We start from the raw sequence: 26,026 nt of genomic DNA, 5'->3' as shown, positions 1-26,026 counted from the left end.
TTCTGTGATCACTTCCACCAAATTTCTTAATACACTTAAATATAGGCAGCAATGTAGCAACATAGCGTACATGAACAGAAACTTCCAGTACCAATGTTTTGATTTGCATGTTTTAAGACATCATTCTTGAACCCAATTAGAATAAGGAATTCTGTCCCTGTTACTTTTCAGATAATATCCCAGCCAGCCTTCCTTTTTATACAGGTGTCTGTTCCTAATCATGATCATGCCAAATGACCAAACGTGTGTCATGTCATTATGCAAACTCCTCCCTTTTGTATTTGTGTGGAAATGCTGGACATAAGAAGTAGATTTTGCACTGCAATTCTGGTTATGGCCTTGAGTTCAATATATCTCTTCTTATTGACCTGAGCTACATAATTAGAGCTGTATTCACACTTCATACTAAGCTATACTTTGCTTGTAACTATACACTGTTTTTCTTAAAATCAAATTACAAATGAATAGATATAAGACATATTTCATCAAGAAATAATGCCATATAGCCGAAATGGCTATTAAACATGCTAAATTAAAATTCACAATCCATTTTTTCATTTAGTTTCAAGACTGCACTTGCAAATGAGATAACTGGATAAAACTGAATTAGTGAGTTAAACCAAACAAGAATATCTTGGCTTAGCATATTGTGTAAATCTTATTTTAGTGTGTCTTCTTTTTAGATATAACGCTTTTCATTTGCATTATCCTTTTAGGAGTTCTGTGATGCTCAAGCATGTGCTTGCTCTGTACATATTCTACAAAATCTAACACTAGTGAAGAGTAACTAACAACATTTCCTATAATCATTATGGGACATGCACCTTTATGTAAGCTATATGAAATGGTATTTATTTATGACAATTGTGTCCCAGCATTCCTGTAAGGCAGGGGTGTCAAACTCATGTTGTCATGGTGGCATCACATGACGTATCACAACTTTTTTCCCCTTCGCTGAACCAGGCATGGGTGTGGCCAGTGCATGACGCATCCAGCCCATAGGCCATGAGTTTGACAGCCCTGCTGTAAGGAGTTCAGCATAATATATATCAAGATTCTGCCTTTCCTTCTATACCCTCAACAACTAGCTTGATTATCAACAGATAAAACTATGAGTTGTTTAACTATACTTTGTTAAACAATCTAGTTGGCTGGATTTGTTCAAAACAACCACCTGTAAATCATGTTCTACTAACCCCATACTGAGTTCACACAATTTTTAAACTAAAGGAAGATAAGCCTATTAAAGTCACATGTTATGTGAATTAGGCTAGCAGCCAATCTTTAGATGCTTAGTGATGTTGGTAGTCAAGTGGAATTTGAACATAGTTCTCCCTAATCCCAGTCTGATTATACTAACTCAATGTTTCTTCAACTTTTTATAATTGTGGTTACCTAAAGATTCAGGAAAGATAAGGATTATCCAAATCAATAACCTACCCCCTTTGTCCATATATATCTTTAACAGTAATTCGTTGATCAAAATATATTTAAATAGAACTCTTAGAGAATTAAAGGATTAGAAGCCTAGTTTAGTCTCATTTTTGATTATTATTTTACTTCCTATTCACAGTTCATTTTTCTTTATGTATTACTTGCGCACATAGGACTCATGGTCAAAAACCACACATCTGTCAGTTTTCTGAAATTTAATGCTCTCGCCACTACTTTTGTTATCACTTGACTTTTGGAGAATCCATTTTCATATAGGGAAACCATCCGATTGTCAAGACACCTGGGAAATGAGGCAGCTTTCACCAATTGATTGTCAGTACATGGATGGAGGTAGACAGAGACAGCTCCTAGACTGTCACCAGCTTTGGTACACCTAGGGAGAAGAGGCTGAGCTGCCATGGCCATGAATGCAAGGAACAGGCCATCTAGTAAACCCAATAAATTGACAACACGTTAGCAGGCTAAAATTGGCTATAAAAATATAATCCACCACTGAAAATAATTGCTATCATAGCTCGATGGGTGAATTAATCCCTGTCACAGCATCTACCCGACTTGGTTTTCTTGTGATTAAGAAGGATCAGACCTAGTTATTACTCGGATGAGCGAACAGCTGGAAAGCTTAGGGCTATAAACTGAAACAGTCTCAGGAGGCAATCAGGCAAACTGCATCTGGATCATACACTAAAGCGTCACGATCTATTCACATAGTAACCAAGCGTGATTGGAAGGATTGTTATTAGAACTAACTCCAAGCAGGTGCAACCTTCTTTTCAACAATGATTTTCAAAAGAAAGGCAAAGTCAGTTAAAACCGCGCAAACCCAAAATGTTCCCCGGCGCCCAAACATTAAATCTGGAACCTCCGATACAACGTTTGCTACCCTAAGACCATCTTCCTTTCCGTTACTTCGGCGCTTTATTCCCACGCCCCGCCTCTAATGTCCATCAAGATGATGTCATCAGCCGCGGGCCTGTCCTCCTCCCGGTGAGAAGCTGATAAGCGGCTAGGTAGAGGCGGGATCAGAGCGTTGCCGGGGAAACGAGGTTAGTTCTGTGCGACAGCTGCCTGTCCTTGGCAGGCCGCCTTTCTTCTTCGTGTGCAGGTTGACTCGGGAGCCCCGGCGCGGCTGCCAATGCCTCCCTTCGGGCAGGTGGGAGCCGGCCGGGAGTAGAAACAGCCAAGGCGAGAAGAGGGAGACCCAGGTGCAGGAGCGAAGCGGAAACAAGCAGTCATCGGAGGTACCCAGAAAAGCTGGTGAGGGAGAGCGTATTTGGTTGCCCTTTTGCTGGTTCCTCTGGTCTGGAACCCAACTTGAGGGGTGAAATCTCACTATCAATCATACTGGAGTTGGGAACTCCCTCATATATATCAGGGGGGGGGGGGGAAGATACAGTGAAAGCAGTATCCTGGCATTTTATCAACAAGGGTTTGCAACTTTTAGTGGGGTAGGGAGATTAAAATATGTATCATGTAATGGTGCTTGTGCAAAGATTTTTGTGTGTGGATTTTGTCTGGTTGTATATCATTTCTTAGTATTTTCGAGTATGCCAGGTTTAAAAAGGAATAAGTATGCATCTAAGATTTTTGTTGCATTAGTAAGAAGAGAATTTGCATTCTCTAGCCTGGTGCCTTAAATACCCTATACTAAACTAGTTCTCAACATTATAATTAGACACATTTAAAAATACATTAAAGGAAATGTTAAAAATGCCATGTGATAAACCAGTATGTGAAAAAACCTTTTTTATTATTCCTGTGTGATGAAATGTTTGTTCAAATGCAATCTGTCTTTGCATGGAGAGCAAGATTCAAATTCTTACATATTTTTCTCTTGCAAAAGAAATGTAATGGATAAAAAGCTGTTTTCTTTTTGAGAGTTACTGATTATTTCTACCTGTCTTGTTTTGCCAATGTGCTAGTTAAGTATCAAGTTTTTTTTTAATTCACAAAAGTGTCTGGCTGCATTTCATCTGAAAGCTGAGGATAGTTTAGAAAGTGTCATTAGCTACTAATTGTCCACTGAACCAGGTTGTTTTATTTATGATGTGTAAGATCTGAACAATTTGGAACCAGTATATAGTGTATGATGACTTAAGATAATTGTATTAATTTTTTATTGTGTATGTCAAAAATTACAGAGTTTTGCCATTTTGCAGTTGCTTGGGTACGATTTTGGCTTCTTTTCTGGTGTCATGGGCATTTACAGGCAGAAAGGGAGGCATGGAATATGGAATATGCATCAAAATATCAAATTGAAAACTTGATTATTGAGGAATTTGTGTGAGATATTATAGCTCAAATATGAAAGGACAGAACTTGTGTTTTGGCATTTTGGTATTATTGTGATCAGAATGAGGCATATATGTAGAATATTCTCTCCTTTAAAGTTTATTAAATGCCTAATGAAAATTGTTTTAGGTACTGCTGTAGACTTATGTTTTCACCTGTAGTAGTGCTCTATATAGCAAATGTGCCAAAATTATAGTTCTTATTTCTGAATGCTAATCTTCCTGCTAAATAATATTAGCCTCATTCCAATCTTACAAAATATAACTACTTGGAGGAAAACTATCCTAAATTAGACTACATTCTGCCTCATCATAAGAAAAAGAAAATCCTCCAGATCAGAAAACACAAAATATACTAGCCAATTTTGTCAGTTAACTATCCAAAATCCACATCCCAATCATACTTATTTGTTTTTCATTACTACCTTAGTTTCATTCAAGCACTGTACATTCTGATAGGAATAGGGATGCTTTATTGTGGCTTTTGAAGCATGTATTCTTTTTCATTTTGGGATTTGTTTAAGTTTCCTTTTCTTAACATTTATTTGCATGAGGTTCTGCACTGTCCTAAACAAGTAACAAGTCCTGTAGTAATGTAAACATTCTGAATTAGAGAAATTACATGACTGGAAATATTATTTGGGGATTTTATTCCATTGAAAGTTCAAGCCTGCGAATTCCTAAGATTTAATTCAACAAATTTGAGGAGCACTAATTGGAAAGAAATCACAGACATATATCATTTGTTAATTTTATATAGAGCTAATAGTCTAACTTTCTTGTATAGGCTTTTAAAACTGTTATGATGGTATTAGCTGCTTGCTCTATATGTTCAAAAGCTGATTATACATGATTAAGCACTAAGATAACTTTCTACAGCCTATCTGCAGAAATATTGAACTTCAGTTTAAAAAGGCATAAGCTATACCCAGATTTGATAGAAATTGATCTTAAAATAAAATTTTATATGAGTATAAAATGCAAAATGCTTGTGATTTGAAGGCTTATAATTTATATAGATGATTTAGGAGAAAAAAATCAGTTATGTGGGCAAGTTTGAGCTGGGAAATTGCTTTCTTTTCATCTTGCCTATTGGGATCTCTGGTCACATAGAGCAGAGATGCAAAACATGGGGATGTGAGTTAAATGTTCTCAGATTCTATCACTATATTGTGATAACTATACTAGTTAAAGAAGTAAGGAGCTAGCATTACGTGTTATGTGTGTCTTACATGGAAACAATTAGTTATATTCAGAAGCTAAACTATATACTACGAACAAATAATAAATTTTCCCATTCATTTGTCTTGGGATTTTGAATATGGGAAACAAGTTAAATTTGCTTAAACCATGGTAGTGATTCTTTAAAAAGAAGTAAGAAACTATTTAGACCAGGGGTGTCATTGGAGGCCCGTGGGCCGGATGCTTCATGTGCAGGCCATGCCCACCCCGGCTCCTCAAAGGCAAAAAAAATATCATGATATGTCATGTGACACATGTGACACCCATGATTTAGAGCAAACTAAACAGAAGATGAGATAGAGTATTATATGTCTATACTTAAAATATCAATACATGTATAATTTGCTTACAAGTTCAGTTGTTTATGCTCAGATCCTGAGAGTTTTTTTTAGCAAGTAATTTCAGGAAAGTTCAAAAGTCAGAGGTCTAGTGTTTTTCTATGCTTTTAAGCTTTTCAATGCTTCATTCCTTAGCAATGTTTTTAACCCAAATTTGTATTTAAGTTGGAACAAATCATTGAGCATCAGGAATGAACAAGAACAAACTTGTTTCCAAACTTTTTTGTGTGAAGTTTAAACTTATAACTTCAAGTGTTCTCTCTTAAAACTGAGTTAGAGGGGAAGCAGACTTCCACCAAGCCCAATTCAAGGATAACCCATTGTAACTCAATCTCTCACCATTCTGAAGACAAAGTGATCAAACCCAATGGCAGATAGTAGTCTCCTTCCTTAATCTGAAGAAAAACAGAAGCTGTGGCAATGCTTTCAGCAAGGCTGTGGCAATGCTGAAAACAGGCTGTAGACTATATTAAAAATATACACTCATGAAAACATTAGGTGGCTTCAGTGGTTCATTGGATCAAGGAAAAAGAACATTGTCCACCAATTTGCTGGCCATCCATCCACCATTTTAAATATTTGTAACAGGTCAGTTATCTGTCATTTTGTAACAGGCAACCCCATTTATATCAAGGGTTCTCTCTAAGTTGAACATTCTTAACCTGGGGACTACCTGCTCCTTTTTCTGACTACCATAATGTCTTTTCTATAATGCAAGGAAATTAATGCTACACCAGATCCAGTGTTGCATTTTTCTGGTCTAGCCTACAGCAGTTAGATTAAGTCCGTGTAAAATGGAAGTTGCATACTAGCTTTGAATGTGGAAAGAACCACTCCTGTATTTTAAAATTATGCAGCTCAGGATATGTAACACAGATAATCATTTCCACTCTCAAATCTATTTCTAAATCCTTCATATCTGTAGTTTGCTTTCCTCTACCAATTCTCTTTCGACCAAGAAAGAATCTTTCATACCGGGAATAGGAAACTGGAGCCAGTTTCTTATAGTGGGTTAAATTTTCAAAAAGCAACTTCACAAAGCCTGATACTGTTCATGTAATGAGCTAAACATTTCTGCTGTGTTCTAGGTAACGTCTTATTTAGTTTTAAAGCTTATTGTATCTACAAGAAATTGAGCCCTTAGGGAAATCATTCTTGTTTTTTGCAGTTCTAATTTTGCAAGCCTAATGGAAAAATTCATTTCAGAGACCAATTTAAGTGGGAAATTAGCATTCTATAGCATCAATAGTATATTTCCTAGATATAATTTTAGTAATTTTTATGGACAGTCTGTTTCATATGTTATTTAGGTTTCTGAGTACTATGGCAGTAATTGAATCCATATTTCAACTAAATAAGTTTTTAGTATACTGATGTCAAGATGGTAGACACTGTATGAGATAAAAGAAAAGTTGCTATTGAAGCCATATAGTATTGTTCAATTTTAAAGCTGGCCAGCCCGGTTCATTGGGGCTTGGTTAGAGTGTATGCTTACGCTTACTTGGAAGTAGATCCATTGGGCTCAAAAGGACAAACTTGGGTGGCATTTTATACAGTCTAAAACAAGTACAGTATTGATTTTTGATTTAGTTCTTATATACTAGTTTAAATGCAATATCTTGATATTTATATTATTCACATGTCTTAAAGATTTAGCTTGAGGCTTGTTATAAAGCAGTTGATTTCACAGAACAGAGGAGTTATTTCTGTGTAGTGTCAGTAAATTTTCACACAGAATCCATGTTGCATTGGCATTATTCAAGTGCTTTGTAACCTAGTCAACATCTTTATTTTTACTATGGCTTGGATGACTTGTATTTCACATTGGTTTGATGAAGAAGATTGGTACGAAGAACAACAAAGAGTAAGGTGTTTTCTTCTATATATTTTTTTCAATTGCTTTGCCTTTGGTCTCACTGCAGCTTTTTTGTTCTATTGTGTGTTCTGGGCACAATCTGCATTTTGCAATGCAGTCCCATGATTGGATCAGAAATATTTGAGAACTAAAACCAGATCATTGTTTTGTTTTGTTTTTCGTTGCAGTAGAGTACAAGCCTAGGGAAATAGTTAAGAAATGGTTGTATTTTCTGTGGTTACATATCCTTAAGAATATTGTATATTTTTAAAATGCCTATTTTATTTAGATGGATGAAATGACACACAATAGCTAAGAAGTAAATAAGAACAGTTTACAGCTTACTGGATATTAAGCTTGTTTACAGAATTTTACTGATGGTATTCTGAAGGCTACTATATTCTTGAACAGTATTTTACTATAAGAAATAGTGTTGCTATGGCAATCTTTGTACAATGGAAAACATTTAAAAGATAATGTACACTGTCATTTTGCTATATTAAGTGATATTATCATTTTTATGAGTTTAAAATAAGGTAAATGTTTTCAGATACTAAAGAGAAATCTGCATTTTGGTGCACTGTGGCATGTATGATCGTGAGTTGCATATAATACTGCACACATTGCTAAAAGGTGTGTCTGAAGACTCTTCTGTTAGTGTAACCTACCTCATACTTGTATATGTATGTTGAACAAAATAAAAGCAGAAGTAGTACTAGGGAACAATTTAGTAAATAATTGCTTTCAGGGAAAAATGCTTACATTCTACTCATTAATGTTTTCATTAATTCACTTCCTAGCAGAGCTTATGGAAGCATTATCAAGATACTCCTGCTGTCTTTCATTGAGATAGTGATGAGAGGGTTAGTTCACCTCAACAAGGCAGTATCATTATTTTACTTCCATTGACCATCTGAATAACTGAATTAATCAGATGGAGATATGAACAGGCAGAAAATATTCAGATTTTTTTCTCATTATAAACAATGTAATATATTCACCTGCTTCTTTGTGCTGTGAACATAGATGGACATTACTCAGTAAGGAATGGATGCCTAAATTTTCTTTATAATACTACAAAGCTTGTTAATGTTGAATTTATATTTACCGACAAAGAAATAAGGGAGACTAGTATAGATCTATTTCAAGCTATTTAGCTCTCATCAGCTAATCTTACCCTTCTGGGAAAGGCGAAAGTGGAAGCAGTATGCTCCGTCCCATATTTGGGTAGATCACGTTGCCTTGATAGACCAGTCTTCCCAGGGGGGGGAAAAGTTTTTTAATGTTGTTTGTCTTTTGATGCTCTTATATTAAAAATGTCACTATTACTCAGACGATGAACTATTTTGTGAGAGCAAGCAGAAATGTCTGTATGATAATATTTTTGACATGCCCTATATTTAGTTCCTAAATTAAAATTGCTTTTATGTTCTATTAATTGGCTACAGGTTCTTAGATCCACTTTTGTTTTTCATTTTCCTCTGGTCACCTGTCTGCCCTTTGAGGTAATCCAGACAAGATGCACAAACCATGAGTACTACCTTTATTTGAAGGTTACAGTAACTGAATCTTGAAAGCCTGAAAGAACTTCTCTTTTCTTTGCCTTTACTGTTCAGAGAACTAGGAAGGGTCCCTTCTTTGACACTTTCTCCATTCCCATTCCTGGGTCAAGGTTATAAAATGGGCATTCTGTTCAACCTTTTTCTAAAAATCAGCAATATTAGAATTAGAGTTAGAATTCTTAATTGGCCAAGTGTGATTGGACACACAAGGAATTTGTCTCTAGTGCTTAAGCTCTCTGTGTACATACAAGCAATTGATAAATCACTATCATAATCATAAAATATAACACTCAGTGAGTCATAGGATACTGAATAAGCAACCAACATAAATCATACTAGGATACTAAATAAAACAATATAAATTGTAAGATACAAGCAACAAAGTTATAGTCAAAAGAAGATAAAGAAATAGGTAATAGGAAAGATGAGAAAGATAATAGTAATACAGCCCTACTAGGTAGTTTGACAGTGTTGTGGGAATTAGATGTTTAGCCAAGTGATAGTGTGGAGGGAAAATTCTCCTTGTGTCCAGTTGTTTCAGAGTGCAATGCCCTATAGCCATGACGGCGAACCTATGGCACGTTTTGATTGGTGCACAAGGCTTTCCAGGCCCAAAACAAGACACGGGGGCGGGGAACATTTGCAGGGGACCAGGGTGCATGCGCTGGGATGCACACACATGCATGAGGGACATGTGCGCATGCATGGGGCTGGGTCGGGGTGCATGCATGGGGGGGCGCTCACATTGCATTTTGGGGGTTCGGGCATGCCTTCACACTCAGCACCAAAAAGGTTAACCATCACTGCCCTATAGCATCATCTTGAGGGAAGAAGTTTAAACAGTTTATGTCCAGGATGTGATGTGTCTGTAGATATTTTCACAGTCCTCTTACTAGCTCATTCAGTATACAAGTCCTCAATGGAAGGCGAGCTGATAGCAATTGTTTTTTCTGCAGTTCTAACTATCTGTGTCTTGTTTGGTTGCAGTGTCAAATCAGAAAGTTATAGAGATGCAAATGACAGATTCAATAATTTATTTGTAGAACTGTATCAGCAGCTCTTTGGGCATTCTTTGTTGTGCTTTTTTGATGACATTTTGATTTTAGGTGTCCATTTTAAGTCTTAAGATATTATAGAACTTAGAAACTTGAAGGTCTCTACTGTTGATATTGTGTTGTTTACAGGTAAGAGATGGTAGAATATGCGGGCTTCTCCTAAAATCTACTATCATTCTACAGTTTTGAGTGTGTTCAGTTCAAGACTGTTCTGGACGTACCACAAGGCTAGCTGTTCAACTTCCTGTCTGTATGCAGATTTGACATTGTCTGGAATGAAATCAATGACTGTTGTATAATCTGCAAACTTCAGTACTTTGAGATGCAGTCCTTGGTATATATAGAGAGAAGAGAAGTGGAGAGAGCACATAGCCCTGGGGGACCCCTCTGCTAATTGTACAGGTATCTGATATGATTTTTCAGCCTCCTTCTTCCTGTCTGCCAGAAAGATTATGATCCACTTACAAGTGTGGTCAGGCATGGCTAGCTGAATCAATTTAGTTAGAAGAATATCTGGAATGAAGATATTGAATGCTGAGCTAAAATCTACAAAAAAAGACCCTTGCATAGTCCATGGAGATTCAATATTTGCTAGGCATGAGTTTGTGTAAGTTTCACTTATACTACTATAAAATAAAGATTTGTTGTTTGGAGGTACAATTCAACATTATTATTATTAATAATAAAAATTTATAGAGTTTAAATGGCTTGGATCCTGGTTAATTTTCAGAACATCTCTCCCATATAGAATGTATCTATCTATTACGAACCAGGTGGGAAATCATGCTTTCTTTATTGGAAGATGAATAATTTGAGTCTGGAACAAGCTTTCCCTATGGTAGCTGCCACTAACAAATATTCACATAGTAAGTTAAATATTGATCTTCTTTCAAATGGCCTATCCTGTATTTTACTGCTCTGCTGTTATTGCTTAATTCAGAAAATGCCTTCATATTATTTCCTATTTGGGTAGTAAATGAATTTTGCATTCTTTTGTCTTGGAACACCTAGTAGATAAAAGGGAAATGGAAAATGGAAAGACTTAGCATGGTGTACTGGACTTTCATTATGGAAGAAAGAGGGGGAAAATATGGTTCTTTTCCATATCACATCACATCCAAAATAAGAGGGTGGCGTATCTATTAAACTGGGTAATTTGTGAACTTCTCCTAAGGGAAGGAATATAAAGAGGTCTCACAGTGCTTGACTTGTTAGACTGAAGCACTGATTCTTTGTTAGGCTGCAACACTGTCAATTTAATAGGAATCTTTCCAGCTTGGAAGATGAGAACTTTGCTATAGTACTGTTTAAGTTACTTTTGTTTTAATCCTTTAGGTCAAATGTATTGTGCTCTAGTCTTAAGATATTTTAAAAAATTTTTATTGTTGTTATCCTAACTTTAATAAGTTGGGTGCTTTTTACATTAAAAATGTCAAAACTGTTAACGTTACCCATCTGTTCCACATCATATCAACAACTGATAATCCATTGTCAAGAATTATTCATGCACTTTTGAGATTACATTGTTTTATTAATGGCATGGATCCTAGTTCTGAGAAGATATATGCTTGGTAGTGTTTGATATAGTGGGGTGAATTATAAGCAGAATAAATATGTGGAAAATATTCTGGCAAGAGAAATTAAAGAATCAAAAAACATCTCTGTTAGTATACGCTGTGCAGAAATAATAACTATATTTTGAAGATTATTCACATTAAAAATATCCAGAGTAGTACCCTTAATGAACTAACAATAGTTTTTAACAGCAAATCAACAGTTAATATAAGATTGTATTCTTTCCCTTTGAGGAAAAGGGAAATTCTTGGAGAATTTGATGAAGAGATCATCTTTATATGTTTGTGTACTTCATTGAAAACATAGTAAAATTGTAGCATAGAAGACAATAATCTGTGTAATGTATGATTAGACATATTTTAATAGCCAGTTATAGTTTACAATTAACTACTACATATGTTGAATTTTAATAAAGACATAATACTTCGCTAGACACAGCAGACATTCTTACTAATGCTAATGCAATAGTGGTATATGAAGTTAAAGTGTATTTTGGAAATAAAGCAAAAATTGTCATTTAAAAAAAGCACACATGCTTATTGAAAAGGTATGTCTCAGAGAACCAGTAATTACCAGGCTATTGATATCACTTGCCTGTACTTCATAATACATACACTTTGATTTAGCGTCTTCTTTAATAAGTCAGTGTTATTACAATTTATGCTAGAATTAATATCTTCAACTCATAAGGTGCTTTTATTTTATAGCCAAACTGAGACTGCATAGCTGGAATCTGAGGGTTTTAGAAAGGAAGTGGAAATCCTTAAATATCTTACATAAAACATCTGTATGAAGATAGGAGTAACTTAGTCAATTAGCAAAAAAAATTTATCATTCCAATTCATTTTATAAAAATGTAATATCTACATAAGAAATTTGAAATAACTGTTGCAGTTTTATTACTTTTCTTTATTTGAGGACTTAACATACTACTACTGATATTACATATATTTTTTTCTTTATTTTCCTCTTTTTCATTTTCATTTTCTTGGTATAAAAATGTCCTTTTATCAGTTTTGTATTTATGTGTTATGAGTATAGCAAAATACTTTCTTATTAATATATGCAATTCTACAGATGACACAAAATATTTATCTTATCTGTTCACAATTGGGGATCGTAATGCACTACCTCTAAGATTCTTTCTATAGTACCACACTAAATTAAGGACTTGTTGATTATACATGCATTCTTTACTTGAAATTTCTGTGGACTTTATATTTTCATTTAGTGTTAGGTGACCAAATCTAATAATGGATAAAATGAACTCAATCTAGATAGGTAGTATATAAGAGTTCATATGGGTGTATATTCTATTCTTACTTAGCAGCTGATAAAATTCTCCTATGAAAGGGCTAATTACCTTTGCTTATGATTAGTATTGAGTTTTCCAGCGTTTTAACAAACACAGTATTCTTGCGTGCATATATAAGGATTGATAGAAATTGATAGGACATTCACTTTTCAGTTTAAGTATAATAAAAAAACTTCAGTGAAATAATTTTAACAAATATCGTGTGTCAAAGTGAAGATGTACCTTTTGTATGAGCAGCTGTTGGTGGAATGCATTTATACAGTGATTATCCCTGTTTTATTCAAAATTTAGTGTTTAATTTGCCAATTCTACGTTCTCTTGAAGGCCTAATAATCATGAACATATATAGAACTTGATATGATATTTTCTATGAATACAATTTTCTTAGATCTTAAATCTGATTTATAGAAAATGAGTAACTGAAGCATTTGTCTTGGAGTCATTTCCTGAAAATCCTTGTTTAATGCTTTCCAAATATAAGTTTTACAGATTTAAGTGGGACTCATTCCAAACTTGTTTATTAAATTTCTCTTTTTATTTTTTAGGCAAAAATGGCACAGGTTAAGCAAGTGGGTCTATTAGCAGCTGGCTGTCAACCATGGAATAAAGATGTATGTGCTGCTAGTGGGGATAGATTTGCCTATTGTGCAACTCTGGCGATTTATATATATAAGGTGAGAAATATTTTAGAGTTTCTTTGTTTTTCTTTTCTTGCTGGTATATGAATATTTATAATTTTATAATATTTATAATATAACTGCTTTATAATTTTATATTTTTTTAAAAAATAACTGTTTTTAGAAATTATAAAATATCATTGATCATTTTAGACATTTTTTCAATCCATATTATTTCTTAGAAAATATAATAATAAACAATACCAATTTAAAAGGCATCATATTTTAGTAAGCTCTCCTGAACCACGTGACTGATTTTGAAGAATGAATGAGAAACCTAAAATAGGTGAACTAAAGGGGAGCTATCCCTTTCTATTTCTCTAATCTATATGGCTCAGGATCAGACTTTGAGTCCCTGAACAAATATTCCAGAAGGTGCAGAGAAAATAAAGAAATATTTCCCCAGCTAAAAAGATACTATGCTATTTAATTTTTTAATATAGAAAGATAAATATTTGATTTTAAAATATTTAATCATTCTTTTTTGGATTTTTAATATTTTAGTTGGATCATCGATATAATGAATTCAAGTTATGGGCAATTATGTCTGAACACAAGAAGACCATCACAGCTATTTCTTGGTGTCCCCATAACCAGGATCTGTTTGCGAGTGCAAGTGCAGAAAACCTAGTAATAATTTGGAATGTAACTGAACAAAAAATTGCTGCAAAATTACACAATACAAAAGGTATGATATAAATCAAATGTTAACATTTATTTGCAGCAAAAACAGTTTTGTGCAGTACACCATGGTTTTAAGACAAGTTTACTCTTCTGATTTAAAGAAATTTGATTCAGCAAAAAACGGAATGAGAGAGCTTGACTGTTTTTTTCCCCATTAGGTCAGTGAGCAGGAGATAGAGATGGCAGTTAGAAGTCAAGTAATTTATCTCTTAGCAAAAGCTAGGCTTGATCAGTCTACATATGTAAAAAAGACGGTCTATAAACAGACTGCATCTTTTGCATGCAACCTCCATTCAAAATAATATATTCAAGAACCTATCACTGCCCTGTTATAGTATTATTATTTTATTATTAAAAACAAGAGTCTCCCTTTTTCCCCCTGTGCTGATAAATAGTCATGTTTATTTTTGCTAGGATAATGCCAAATAAAACAATTATAACTGTTTTCCATTATATGGTACAATATGTTTTATTTTATTACTCTGCTCTAGAAATATTCAACTATAATTGATTCCTGATTCTGAACTTTTTGATGTATTTTTTTATAATATGATTTGGCAGTAAAGTATAGATCTTTCCTCTGCCAGTCTGCTTACAGTATCTGTTTTGCATCCAACTCCTATAGAATTGTTACTTGAAGTTTAAGTCATGAAAACTTCTTTTTTTTAATCTCTTCAAAATGTATTTTACTTGAAAATATCAAGTTAAGCTATATCTCAGAATTTACAATATAGCAAGACAGAAATAATTGTGAACTGGTATTTATTTAAAATCATAGACCTAATTTTCTTTGTGTTTTATTTAATAAAGCTGGCATGTTTAGACATTATATTTAAAATATTGTTTCCTATCTTTAATTTTCGAAGAGAAGTTACAAACTCTCTTTAGCAGTGTGAAAAAGAGGGTGCTTGGTTCTGGAAAAGAAATACATTAAGTTGCACTTTTAGTTAAACTCAGTGGGGATTTGGAAGTATATTTTTCTCATTTATTGGATATCTTTTTATATTTCAGGTATTCCTGCGTCTCTTAGTTGGTGCTGGAATGTAGGTGATGCTGTTGCATTTGCCTCCCATAGAGGTCCATTGTATATTTGGACATTTTCAGGGCCAGAGAATGGTGTAAATGTACATAATGAAGCTCACAGTTTTATGTCAGATATTTGTCTGTTTAGATGGCATCCCAAGAAAAAAGGAAAAGTAGTGTTTGGTCATACTGATGGAAGTCTTTCTCTGTTTCAGCCAGGTAAGAAACTTTATGCCAAGGCAAGAGTCAATACATCTTCGGATTAAAACAAAGAAAGCTGTTATTATGAGAGAATTTATTAAAGGGTTTTCTTTTTTCAAATTTTATTCCCATCACTCAAAATCCCAATGCCAGTCATTTCAGATGAAGAAGTCACCAGATTTCAATAGTATAATAGATTTCACAAAATATAGAATGCCAGTACCATATATGCTTACTGTCAACATAAAATAGATAAAAATATAAATATATATATAGGCAAATATATATGCAAATATTCTTCAGTACTCTGAAATTGAGGAATGCTTACTAAAACTATCTGAATCTATTTGTTCTCATTCAGTACAAAATGGATGCTTTTCTATATTTGAGTTCTTACATATAATCTTTTTATAACATTTTTGATTTAAAATTTTGATTTAATGTATTTTATAACCAACTTTGCTTGCTTTCCAATCTAAATGTAAAACATGCAAAATCATATCAAAACTATAAAACATATTAAAACATTAAAATAGAGATGTGTGATTAGATTTTTCTTTATTATTAAACATACTGTATTTTTTGGACTATTAGATGTACTGGACTATATGACGCACCTAGGTTTAAAGGGGGAAAACAAGAAAAAAAAATAGTTTTTGGCCTCTCCACGTTCCATTTTCACCCTCCCCAGCTCCCAGAAGCACTTTGCAGGCCAAAAAGAGGCCAATTTTTGGTCTCCCGAACCCTCCGCATGTCCAGTTTTCACCAAAAACCAACCCATTTTTGGCCTGCAGAATGCTTCTGGGGGCCAAAAAGGATGAAAACTGGATGCACGGAGGATTTGGGAGGCCGAAAACAAGCCTGTATTCAGTCTAGTAAGACCCTCACCCCTTTTTTGGGGGGGGGAGTGCCTCTTACACTCCGAAAAATATGTAATCTGTCTATATAGATACAAATATATGAGAGGAAATAACTGGATTTGTTATTATAGAATAACTAGATAGACCCCTCACATCCTGGACATAAACTGTTTCAACTCCTGCCCTCAAAACGATGCTATAAAGCACTACACACCAGAACAACTAGACACAAGAACAGTTTTGTCCCGAACACCATCACTCTGCTAAACAAATAATTCCCTCAACATTGTTAAACAATTTACTGAATCTACACTACTATTAATATTCTCATCGTTCCCATCACTCATCTCCTTCCACTTATGACTGTATGACTATAACTTTGTTGCTTGTATCCTTACGATTTATATTGATACTGATTGCTTATTTTTACCCTATGACTATCATTAAGTGTTGTACCTTATGATTCTTGATGAAAGTATCTTTTCTTTTATGTACACTGAGATCATATGCACCAAGACAAATTCCTTTTGTGTCCAATCACACTTGACCAATAAAAAATTCTATTCTATTCTATTTGATAGGAAAAATCACATATCCAAAGAACCCTGCATAATTGGAATCATTTTATATTAAAAATGGACTTATAGTCGATAGAAATGTAAATTATTTTGATACTACTATTTCAGGATTCAATTTCTAAATTGCTGTAATGAAGATTTGCAGGCAATGAAGCATCTGTTTAAGTATGATAATACAGGAGAGGATTGTACCTTCTTCTTCCGTTAACATTTGTGTGCATATTGTATTGGGGATAGGAATTCCTCACATGTAGCAGAAAGAATCCATTGCAAATAAATAGTAAAATAAAATGAATAAATAAATAGAAAAAAATCATTCAAATCTAACATGCTGCTGCAGAATTGCATGTGTTAATGTGAGTCTACTTTAAACTAAGTAAGGGATTAGTTAAAAATTAAGTGAATGTACTTTCTCATTATGAACCCAGCATTACCAAGTATTGTTTTGTCTATTCAAAATAATAAAAAAGACCTCCAAACCCTTTTATTGCTATAGTTTGAGACCGAGTCATTACTCAATAATTAACAGATGCAAGAATGTCTTTTAATTATTAGTATTTACGTTTTGTTCAACATGTTTACTTTATTTTAACTAATTAGATTTCTATAGCAACTGCCAACAATGGAGGTATCCAAGAAAAAAAGGGCAGTAAGTTATTTTTGAAATACAAGTAGACTTGCATCCACAATTGAGCCCAATTTTTGTTGCTAAATGAGATAGTTGTTAAGTGAATTTTGCTCCATTCTACAATCTTTTTTGCCACAGTTGTTAAGTGAATCACTGCAGTTATTATGTTAGTAAATACAGTTGTTAAGTAAATTTGGCTTCCCCATTGACTTTGTTTGTCAGAAAGTTGAAAAAGGTGATCACTTGACCCAGGACACTGTGACTATCATAAATATGACTCATTGTAGCTGGTGAATGTTGATCACTTGACCATGGAAATGCTGCAATGGTCTTGTGAAAAATGGTCTTTACTCACTTTTTTCAGTGCCATTGTAACTATTGTAAATCAACGAGTAGCTGTACTAAGTGTTCTATATTTTCAGCATGGAAGTTCATATTTACTTGACTGTTATTCTGTCAGGACATGATTTGGAGGAGAAACCAATTCAGTGTATAATGAAAATTAGTTTACATATTTATATTTCAAGTATATGCAAGTATAACCAGTGGTGGGATTCAACCGGTTCGTACCACTTTGGCTGAACTGATTGTTAAATTGTTGGCTGGCCCCATCCCACCTGTCACTCCTTATCTTGCCCCTCCCACTTGACTGATGCCTACAATCATGCCTGTGCATAGCTGCTGCTGCTCTCTGGTTCCCTCACTTGCCTCAACCACAGTTTCCGCAGCCCAGTTGATCTCTGCCTGGTGAGTCTTCCTCCCTTAGCTGCCTCCCACACAGCCCAGTCCACTTACCTGCTTTTGCTGCGGCCTACCTGATCTCTGCATGGGTGACTAGGTGTGTGGCTGACACTTGGCTTCCAGCACCAGAGAGGGCAGGGAAGGGAAGTAGCCGGGTTGCTGCTGCCTTTCATTGGGGTGCATGTAGCAAGACAGAGCTCCTCTTGCTGCCTCTTTTCCCCTCCCCTCGCCAGGCATGACAGGGCTTCCTGCCCCTCACTTTTGCTGTAACTTGGGAGTGTGGCAGTTGGGGAAAGATGGAGTAGGGGAGGAAGGGTATTCCAGACTCCTGAGCCTACAGACTTCTTCCCGGCAGCTCTTGCTCTGCCTTTTGGTCAGCTGTCAAAGACAAGGTTTTTGTGGACAGAAGAGTTTTATTAAAAATAAAGTGCAATCAATCAATTTCAATTTCTCATGAAAGAAAAAAAAAATCACAAAGTTGGAATTGATTGAATTTTTTTTTAGTCCCACAAACTTTTGTTTTCCCACATACAACAGCAAAAAAAGTGATGGAGCTGGAAATCAGGTAGGCAAAGCAATGCTTGGGGGAGCCAAGAGCATCTGACTGGTGATGGGTGGTGCAAGCAGCAGAATCGCAGTGGGGGAAAAAACGAAGCTGCCTGTTATAGCCAGGACCAACCCCACTAAACAAGCAATGGCTGCGATGACTCCATTGTGCCACTCTGTTGCCCCGGCGCAGCAAATTCTGGAAGGCTGAACAACGTTTTCAACTGATCGATGAATGGGGAGCAAGGCCCTTCACACCTGCATCCAGCCCACCAGAATTCACTGCGCCAGGAGAGGAATGATTCCCATGGACCCCGCCGCTGCTTGACCAAGGATGATGATGCTGACAACGAGAAAAAAATATGAGGTTTTGCGCCAAGTGGCTGGCCCTGCAGTGGCAGCTTGAATGGCCCGACTAAAGTTTTTTTTTTGTTTTTGTTTACATTTATACCCTGCCCTTCTCCGAAGACTCAGGGCGGCTTACAATGTATAAGGCAATAGTCTCATTCTATTTGTATATTTTTTACAAAGTCAACTTATTGCCCCCCCCAACAATCTGGGCCCTCATTTTACCTACCTTATAAAGGGTGGAAGGCTGAGTCAACCTTGGGCCGGGCTCGAACCTGCAGTAATTGCAGGCTTTTGTGTTCTAATAACAGGCTTCTCTATTGCCTGAGCTATCCCGGCCCAGTTGTGCTCACCACGAATCACCAATGTTAGCCTTGATGGCTTCTGTGACTTCCACGCTGCCAAAAGCTTTTTGATACCCTTCCGCAGCTCCTTTTCAATCTCGCTCGCTTTCAGGATGATGGGCTCCCGCACTGTTGTTCTCCACCGCCTTGACCTGCTGGTTCATAGATTCCAATTTGAGGATCTTCTCATGTGCCACCTTCTCTTTCAGTTGCAGTGCAGGGGCTTCGGCTGCAGCACTGCTCCAACCAGCCAGCCCAAGCCCAAGCTGGACTAGCTGCTCCGTCCCCACCAATGGCTGGGTGATGCTGTGCATGGCATTGAGTGGCTGTCAGCCACGCAGCCCTTTGCTGGTGGTCAGCCAGGCGAGAAAGCACATGGCCTCTGCTCTGCTCTTGGGGAAGCAAGGAGCAGTGGCATGACAGCGGCTTCCCTGCTCAGCTCTAACAAACGATGCATAGTGCCCACACCAGCGGCCCAAGAGAAGTAGAGAAGATTGCCATTTGCAAGCAGACAAGCAGAGGTAGCAAGCGTCTGCCGTACCGTGGGAAAAATGAGAGGCCCTGTTGTCCCGCAGAGCCTGCTGCCACTTGAGTGCTGGGGGGGAGGAGAACGGCGAGGGAGTAGGTCAGGTGGAGCTGGCTGACTGGGGAAGGGGGTCATACTCAGAGGCCATCCCCACCGCTTCCTCCCCCTCACACAGAGAGATTGGAGAGCTGAGAGGGGAGGGGCCCCTTGATGTGAGTGATGGTGAGTTGGTCATGCCCACTCAGTCACATGACCTCCCCAGCCAGCCCCCCCCTCCAGCCAGAGCAGAGAACCAGTTTTTAAATTATTTGAATCCCACCACTGAGTATAACCATTTGAACACACTGATTCTGTCTAGAGAAATGGATAAATTGCATATTTTTATTTTTCAAGGTTGTAAGCATCAGAAACATGTTCTGAGGCCAGAATCACTTGAAGGGACAGATGAGGAAGATCCTATTACTGCTCTGGAATGGGATCCTCTGTCAACAGATTATCTTCTTGTTGCAAATTTGCATAATGGAATCCGTCTTGTTGATTCAGAATCTTTCTCCTGTATCACAGCCTTTAATCTTCCTAGTGCAGCAGCATCTGTGCAATGTTTAGCTTGGGTTCCTAGTGCACCTGGAATGTTTATCACCGGAGGTAAAAAACCATTTTTCATTTATATTATAGTAACATAGTACGCGGGGCACACAACAGACTTGTTTAGGTCAAGGTTTAAGGTAGGTTAAGTTTGTACCAAATTATCAAACTAATTGCATAATTAGTTATATAAAACTAATATCGTAAAACAGTAATGATAGTTTTCTGACATCATTATCACTTCCTTCAGAAAAGAAGTTTTGCTCTCATTGTCTTTTTATTTTATCTTTAATCTGATTCTAGAAAACGATCTGATGGGTTCAGAATGTTGGGTAAGAAATTGACATTAAGTGGACAACATGTATATTGGGAGAGAACTTGCATTAGCTGGATAATATTAAATGACAGAGGAGAATTTTCCTAACATATTTCAGTCCTTATTTCTGAAATCATGCTTAATGCTAATTAAAATCCAATTAGATTTTTATTTTCATTTTTAATTATTGCACTATGTATTATTTGATTAAAATTAAGTTAATCTTTTTTAAAAAAATATAGATTCTCAGGTTGGTGTGTTGCGTGTCTGGAATGTATCACGAACAACACCAATAGATAATTTTAAGTTGAAGAAAACAGGTTTCCATGGCCTACATGTACTTAATTCTCCTCCAAAGAAGAATGGTAAGTATACATATTTGTTTTTGATTTGGACATATTCATGTAAAGCTGTATGCCAGATCAGTGAACCTAACATTAGCTCATAAGTGGTTCTATATGGCAACAAAATATGGACCCATTAATTTATGATAGTTCTTTTGAAACAGCCAGGACTTACAATAAAGCAGATTGTGTCATTCAAAGGCATTATATATGTTCCTCTTGTAATGTATCAATAAGACCATTAAAAATTAAATTCCTTATTATAGTTAAGATATCCAAACTAAATAAAATGTAATCAAATGCAGAGAACAAAGTTACACAATAGGATGTTTAAAATAGAATAAGTCGTATTGAGATAAATGATGTTGCACTAATTTACTATATCATTATACTGTATGTAAGTTTTACAAACTGCAAAAACAGATTTTGCAGTGGTGAAGGTTACCTTTGAACCTTATCTGCCAGTAAAAAATGGGACATAAAACTGTTCAGTCTATCTTGGAAATGGGTTTAGAAGACCTGCTAGTAGGTATGTCTAAACAAAAATTGTAGTATGACAGAATATTAATACGATGCTGTATTCCCTTCTTAAGAATTGCAGAGCCTTTCTGCGTGTGATATTTTATGAAATGTTTCACTCAGCTATGGTGTTCATACAACATTAAACTATAATGTTAGAAAGCTATTGAACTTATCATATCAAGATACTTTCAGACAGTTTTTTTTTAATTTGCATTTATATCCCGCCCTTCTCCGAAGACTCAGGGCGGCTTACACTATGTCAAGCAATAGTCTTCATCCATTTGTACATTATATACAAAGTCAACTTATTGCGCCCAACAATCTGGGTCCTCATTTTACCTACTTTATAAAGGATGGAAGGCTGAGTCAACCTTGGGCCTGGTGGGGCTTGAACCTGCAGTAATTGCAAGCAGCTGCTGTTAATTAACAGACTGTCTTACCAGTCTGAGCCACAGAGGCCCTCCGTGATATTGTAACATTTATTGATCCCTTTGTACAGCATACATGTTGCTCCATCTTCTGCCTGAAAGTTCTACCACACAAAAGAAAAAAAATGTTGCTTTGTTGTGCTTGTATTCCCACTTGCAATCCAATGACAGTTTATTTCAGGCAGCCAAAATCTTAGGGAGCTCTGCTGGTTCTAGAAACAAGACCAAGTAGACAAAACATACAAAACTATCAACAACATATTCAAAGGTATAAAATTCACTAGGGAAGAAAACAACCACCACTCACAATCCTACCTAGATATCCTCATTATCAGAGACAGCAATGGCAAACTAGAAACCCAAGATTATCATTAAACTATAGACATCAACAAAGTGTTCCACTACCAAAGTAACAACACAATGTTCCACAAGAGGAGCGGGGTAAGAACACCACTCAGTTGAGCACAAACCCACTGCAGCCATTCTGAACATCAGGAAAAGAAAAAGATCATGTATACAACATCTTCCAACAAAATGGATATTCACACTACTTCATCAAAAAGTGCCTGATCACTCAATTCAATACAGCATAGTCAATACAAGCTGTGAAAACAATAACACTGCCATACATCAAAAATATCTCAGAAACCATCAACAGACTATTATGACCACATGGCATCTGCCTAGCACACAAACCAACTATAGCCCTCAAAAGCATCTTAAGTAAACCAAAAGATCTAGCAGCCCTAAAAGCAGAGGTGGGGTTCAGCAAGTTCTGACCAGTTCTGGAGAAGCGGTAGTGGAAATTTTTAGTAGTTCGGAGAACCGGTAAATACCACCTCTGACTGGCCCTGCCCCCATCTATTCTCTGCCTCCCGAATCCCAGCTGAAATGGGGATTTTGCAGAAACCATCCCCTGGAATGGGAGGGGAATGGAGATTTTACAGTATCCTTCCCCTGCCACGCCCACCAAGACACACCCACAGAACCGATAGTAAAAAAATTTGAATCCCACCACTGCCTAGAAGAGTCATCTACAACTTACAGTGTAAGGACTACAACAGCCAGTACATAGGACAAATAGACAGAAGACAAACAGATTGCGTCCATGAGCAGTCAGAAGACATGATTAAAACTCCTTAATTTCACAAGACATGGACAGACTTAATCATAGTTTCAATTGGAAAACTGTGACAATCCTAGACCAAGCCAAGTCCAGAAAAGGCTACAGAATTCCTGGGAGCCCAGCATTCTGACAAATTGGCCCTCAACAGGCACATAGATATAAACAACATCTATATAACATTCAAAAAAGGGAATCAATAATACAAAAAGGGAACAAAAAGACCACACCACCTTTCAGCAATCAACACCCAGATGAGCATAGATTAACACAAAGATTAAAATTAGACCAACGATCAAAAAGCACAGAAGACCCCAATCAAGGACTGCCAAACAAGCTAACAGTAAACAGCTCAACCAAATACTACCTAGACCACACCCACCAAGACTAATAGGGCAAGCCACTAGAATATAAAATGGGAGCAAAACTTACTCCATATTATCACTGATGATATGACCTAGTTTGGGTAATGTAATATCTGCAAAAAAACCAAGCTCAGAGCCGGCCCCCCCAGAAACAAAGTTTTCCTCCTGCAAATGCAGATCTAATGTATTTAGTGTCTAGAGAGCCAAAGGAGCTGCCATGTTCTTGACTTGCCGCTATGCTTTCTGCATGGGATTACATGCATTATATCATAGCATAAGGGCATTATGATTTCTTGCAACCTAAATTGGTTTAAGCACTGTTTTGGATAGTTAGGAAATTAAACAGATTTTTTTAAAATTTGCATATATATATCTCCGAAGACTCTGGGCAGCTTACACTATGTCAAGCAATAGTCTTCATCCATTTGTATATTATATACAAAGTCAACTTATTGCCCCCAACAATCTGGGTCCTCATTTTACCTACCTTATAAAGGATGGAAGGCTGAGTCAACCTTGGGCCTGGTGGGATGTGAACCTGCAGTAATTGCAAGCAGCTGCTGGGTTCTGGGTTCTATCATATCGCAAGATCTCAAATGGACAGCTAACATCAAAAACATCATTAAAAAAGGACAACAAAGAATGTTCTTTCTGCACCAACTCAGTAAGCTCAAACTGCCCAAGGAGCTGCTGATCCAATTCTACAGAGGAATTATTGAGTCTGTCACTTGCACCTCTATAACTGTCTGGTTCGGTTCTGCAACCCAACAAGAAAAACACAGACTTCAGAGGATAATTAGAACTGCAGAAAAAATAATTGCTACCAACTTGCCTTCCATTGAGGACCTGTATACTGCACGAATCAAGAAGAGGGCCGTGAAAATATTTGCAGATCCCTCGCATCCTGGACATAAACTGTTTCAACTCCTACCCTCAAAACGACGCTATAGAGCACTGCACACCAGAACAACTAGACACAAGAACAGTTTTTTCCCGAAGGCCATCACTCTGCTAACCAAATAATTCCCTCAACACTGTCAGACTATTTACTGAATCTGCACTACTATTAATCGTTTCATAGTTCCCATCACCAATCTCTTTCCACTTATGACTGTATGACTATAACTTGTTGCTGGCAATCCTTATGATTTATATTGATATATTGATCATCAATTGTGTTGTAAATGTTGTACCTTGATGAACGTATCTTTTCTTTTATGTACACTGAGAGCATATGCACCAAGACAAATTCCTTGTGTGTCCAATCACACTTGGCCAATAAAATTCTATTCTATTCTATTCTATTCTATTCTATTCTATTCTATTCTATTCTATTCTATTCTATTCTTAATAACAGACTGTCTTAGCAGTCTGAGCCACACAGACCCTTCTATAATCAGTTTATAGTGTATAGTATTCTAGTTCTCTTATCATCCTATTTAGGATTTTTTTCAGTTTCAGTATTCCTTCCAAACTTCATCCTGCTGCTTTTAAATAGCACTGAGGGTATAGATTGGAAGCAATTCAGTAGAAGAATAAAAATAGGTAATACAGAGATAATCTTTGAGAAACTATGAAGAAACAGAAAAGATTAGAAAGAAACTCAGGATGATTCTATTATAATTCAAAGTGCTTAAAAAGTGAAAGAAAACTTGTAGTCAAGCTTCCAAGATTCTCTTACCAGAATAGAATAGAATAGAATAGAATTGTTTATTGGCCAAGTGTGATTGGACACACAAGGAATTTGTCTTGGTGCATATGCTCTCGGTTTACATAAAAGAAAAGATACCTTCATCAAGGTATACTATAGCCCATCTGAATAAATATAGTTCCAACCAAACTTGTGAATCTTGTTTCCTGATCTGATCTGCTTGGAAAGGTTGACAGAGATCACCACCATGAGTGCCACTTCTAGCTGAATCATTAGTATTTTGTATTTGTATTTTTACACGAGCAGCAGCTAAACCTATTGTTCTCTTAAACTAAATTAACTAGGAGAGAACTTCACAGTATCAACCAAAAATACCCATAAGAAATAATAAAATACCCATAAGTATACTTCCAGATATTGTATTTCCTGCCATCCAAAATGGTAAAATCCCCAGGCACATTCCTTGCTGTATTGTGCTGCTACTTCAATTTATTGTGAAGTAAACCTGAAACATACTAATGAGTTTCCCTCTCCTAATTATTCCCAATATCAATAATTAGATATTGCATCATTCTTCATATTGAGTTACGTTTTTGATGTTGCCTTGTCAACTACTTTTTTATCAACATTCTTTAATAATCTTTGTTTTGATGCATAATAACATGAAAATAGAGGAAAGACCATTGAGAATCTTGCATTATTGCCAGTCACCCCGGGCCAAAAAGAATTTTTCAGTAACCTCTTGCTTGCATGTTTTAGCAAAAGATGTAGAGTGATTTATTGGTAACGTAATAACATAATTTTAAAAAACATATGGATATCCTTATCAGAATAGCATTAGTTAACAC

The 26,026-nt window shown here is 36.2% G+C and overlaps 1 protein-coding gene across 1 annotated transcript in view; it reads left to right on the top strand.

Moving 5' to 3' along the window:
- Positions 1-2,478: 2,478 nt before the first annotated feature.
- The window catches only part of WDR17 (WD repeat domain 17), an 89,116-nt gene continuing 65,568 nt past the window's right edge, over positions 2,479-26,026 (top strand). The window contains exons 1-7 of the mRNA XM_058193472.1: positions 2,479-2,712; positions 10,547-10,664; positions 13,234-13,362; positions 13,870-14,053; positions 15,061-15,291; positions 20,238-20,489; positions 20,988-21,110. Coding sequence (XP_058049455.1) covers positions 13,240-13,362; positions 13,870-14,053; positions 15,061-15,291; positions 20,238-20,489; positions 20,988-21,110 — 913 coding nt within the window. The 5' untranslated portion in view covers positions 2,479-2,712; positions 10,547-10,664; positions 13,234-13,239. The remainder of the gene's footprint in view (positions 2,713-10,546; positions 10,665-13,233; positions 13,363-13,869; positions 14,054-15,060; positions 15,292-20,237; positions 20,490-20,987; positions 21,111-26,026) is intronic.

Source organism: Ahaetulla prasina, chromosome 8 (genome assembly GCF_028640845.1).
Source record: "Ahaetulla prasina isolate Xishuangbanna chromosome 8, ASM2864084v1, whole genome shotgun sequence".
NCBI lineage: Eukaryota > Metazoa > Chordata > Lepidosauria > Squamata > Colubridae > Ahaetulla > Ahaetulla prasina.
Note: the sequence above shows the minus strand (reverse complement) of the source record. Positions and strands in the feature narration are given on the sequence as shown.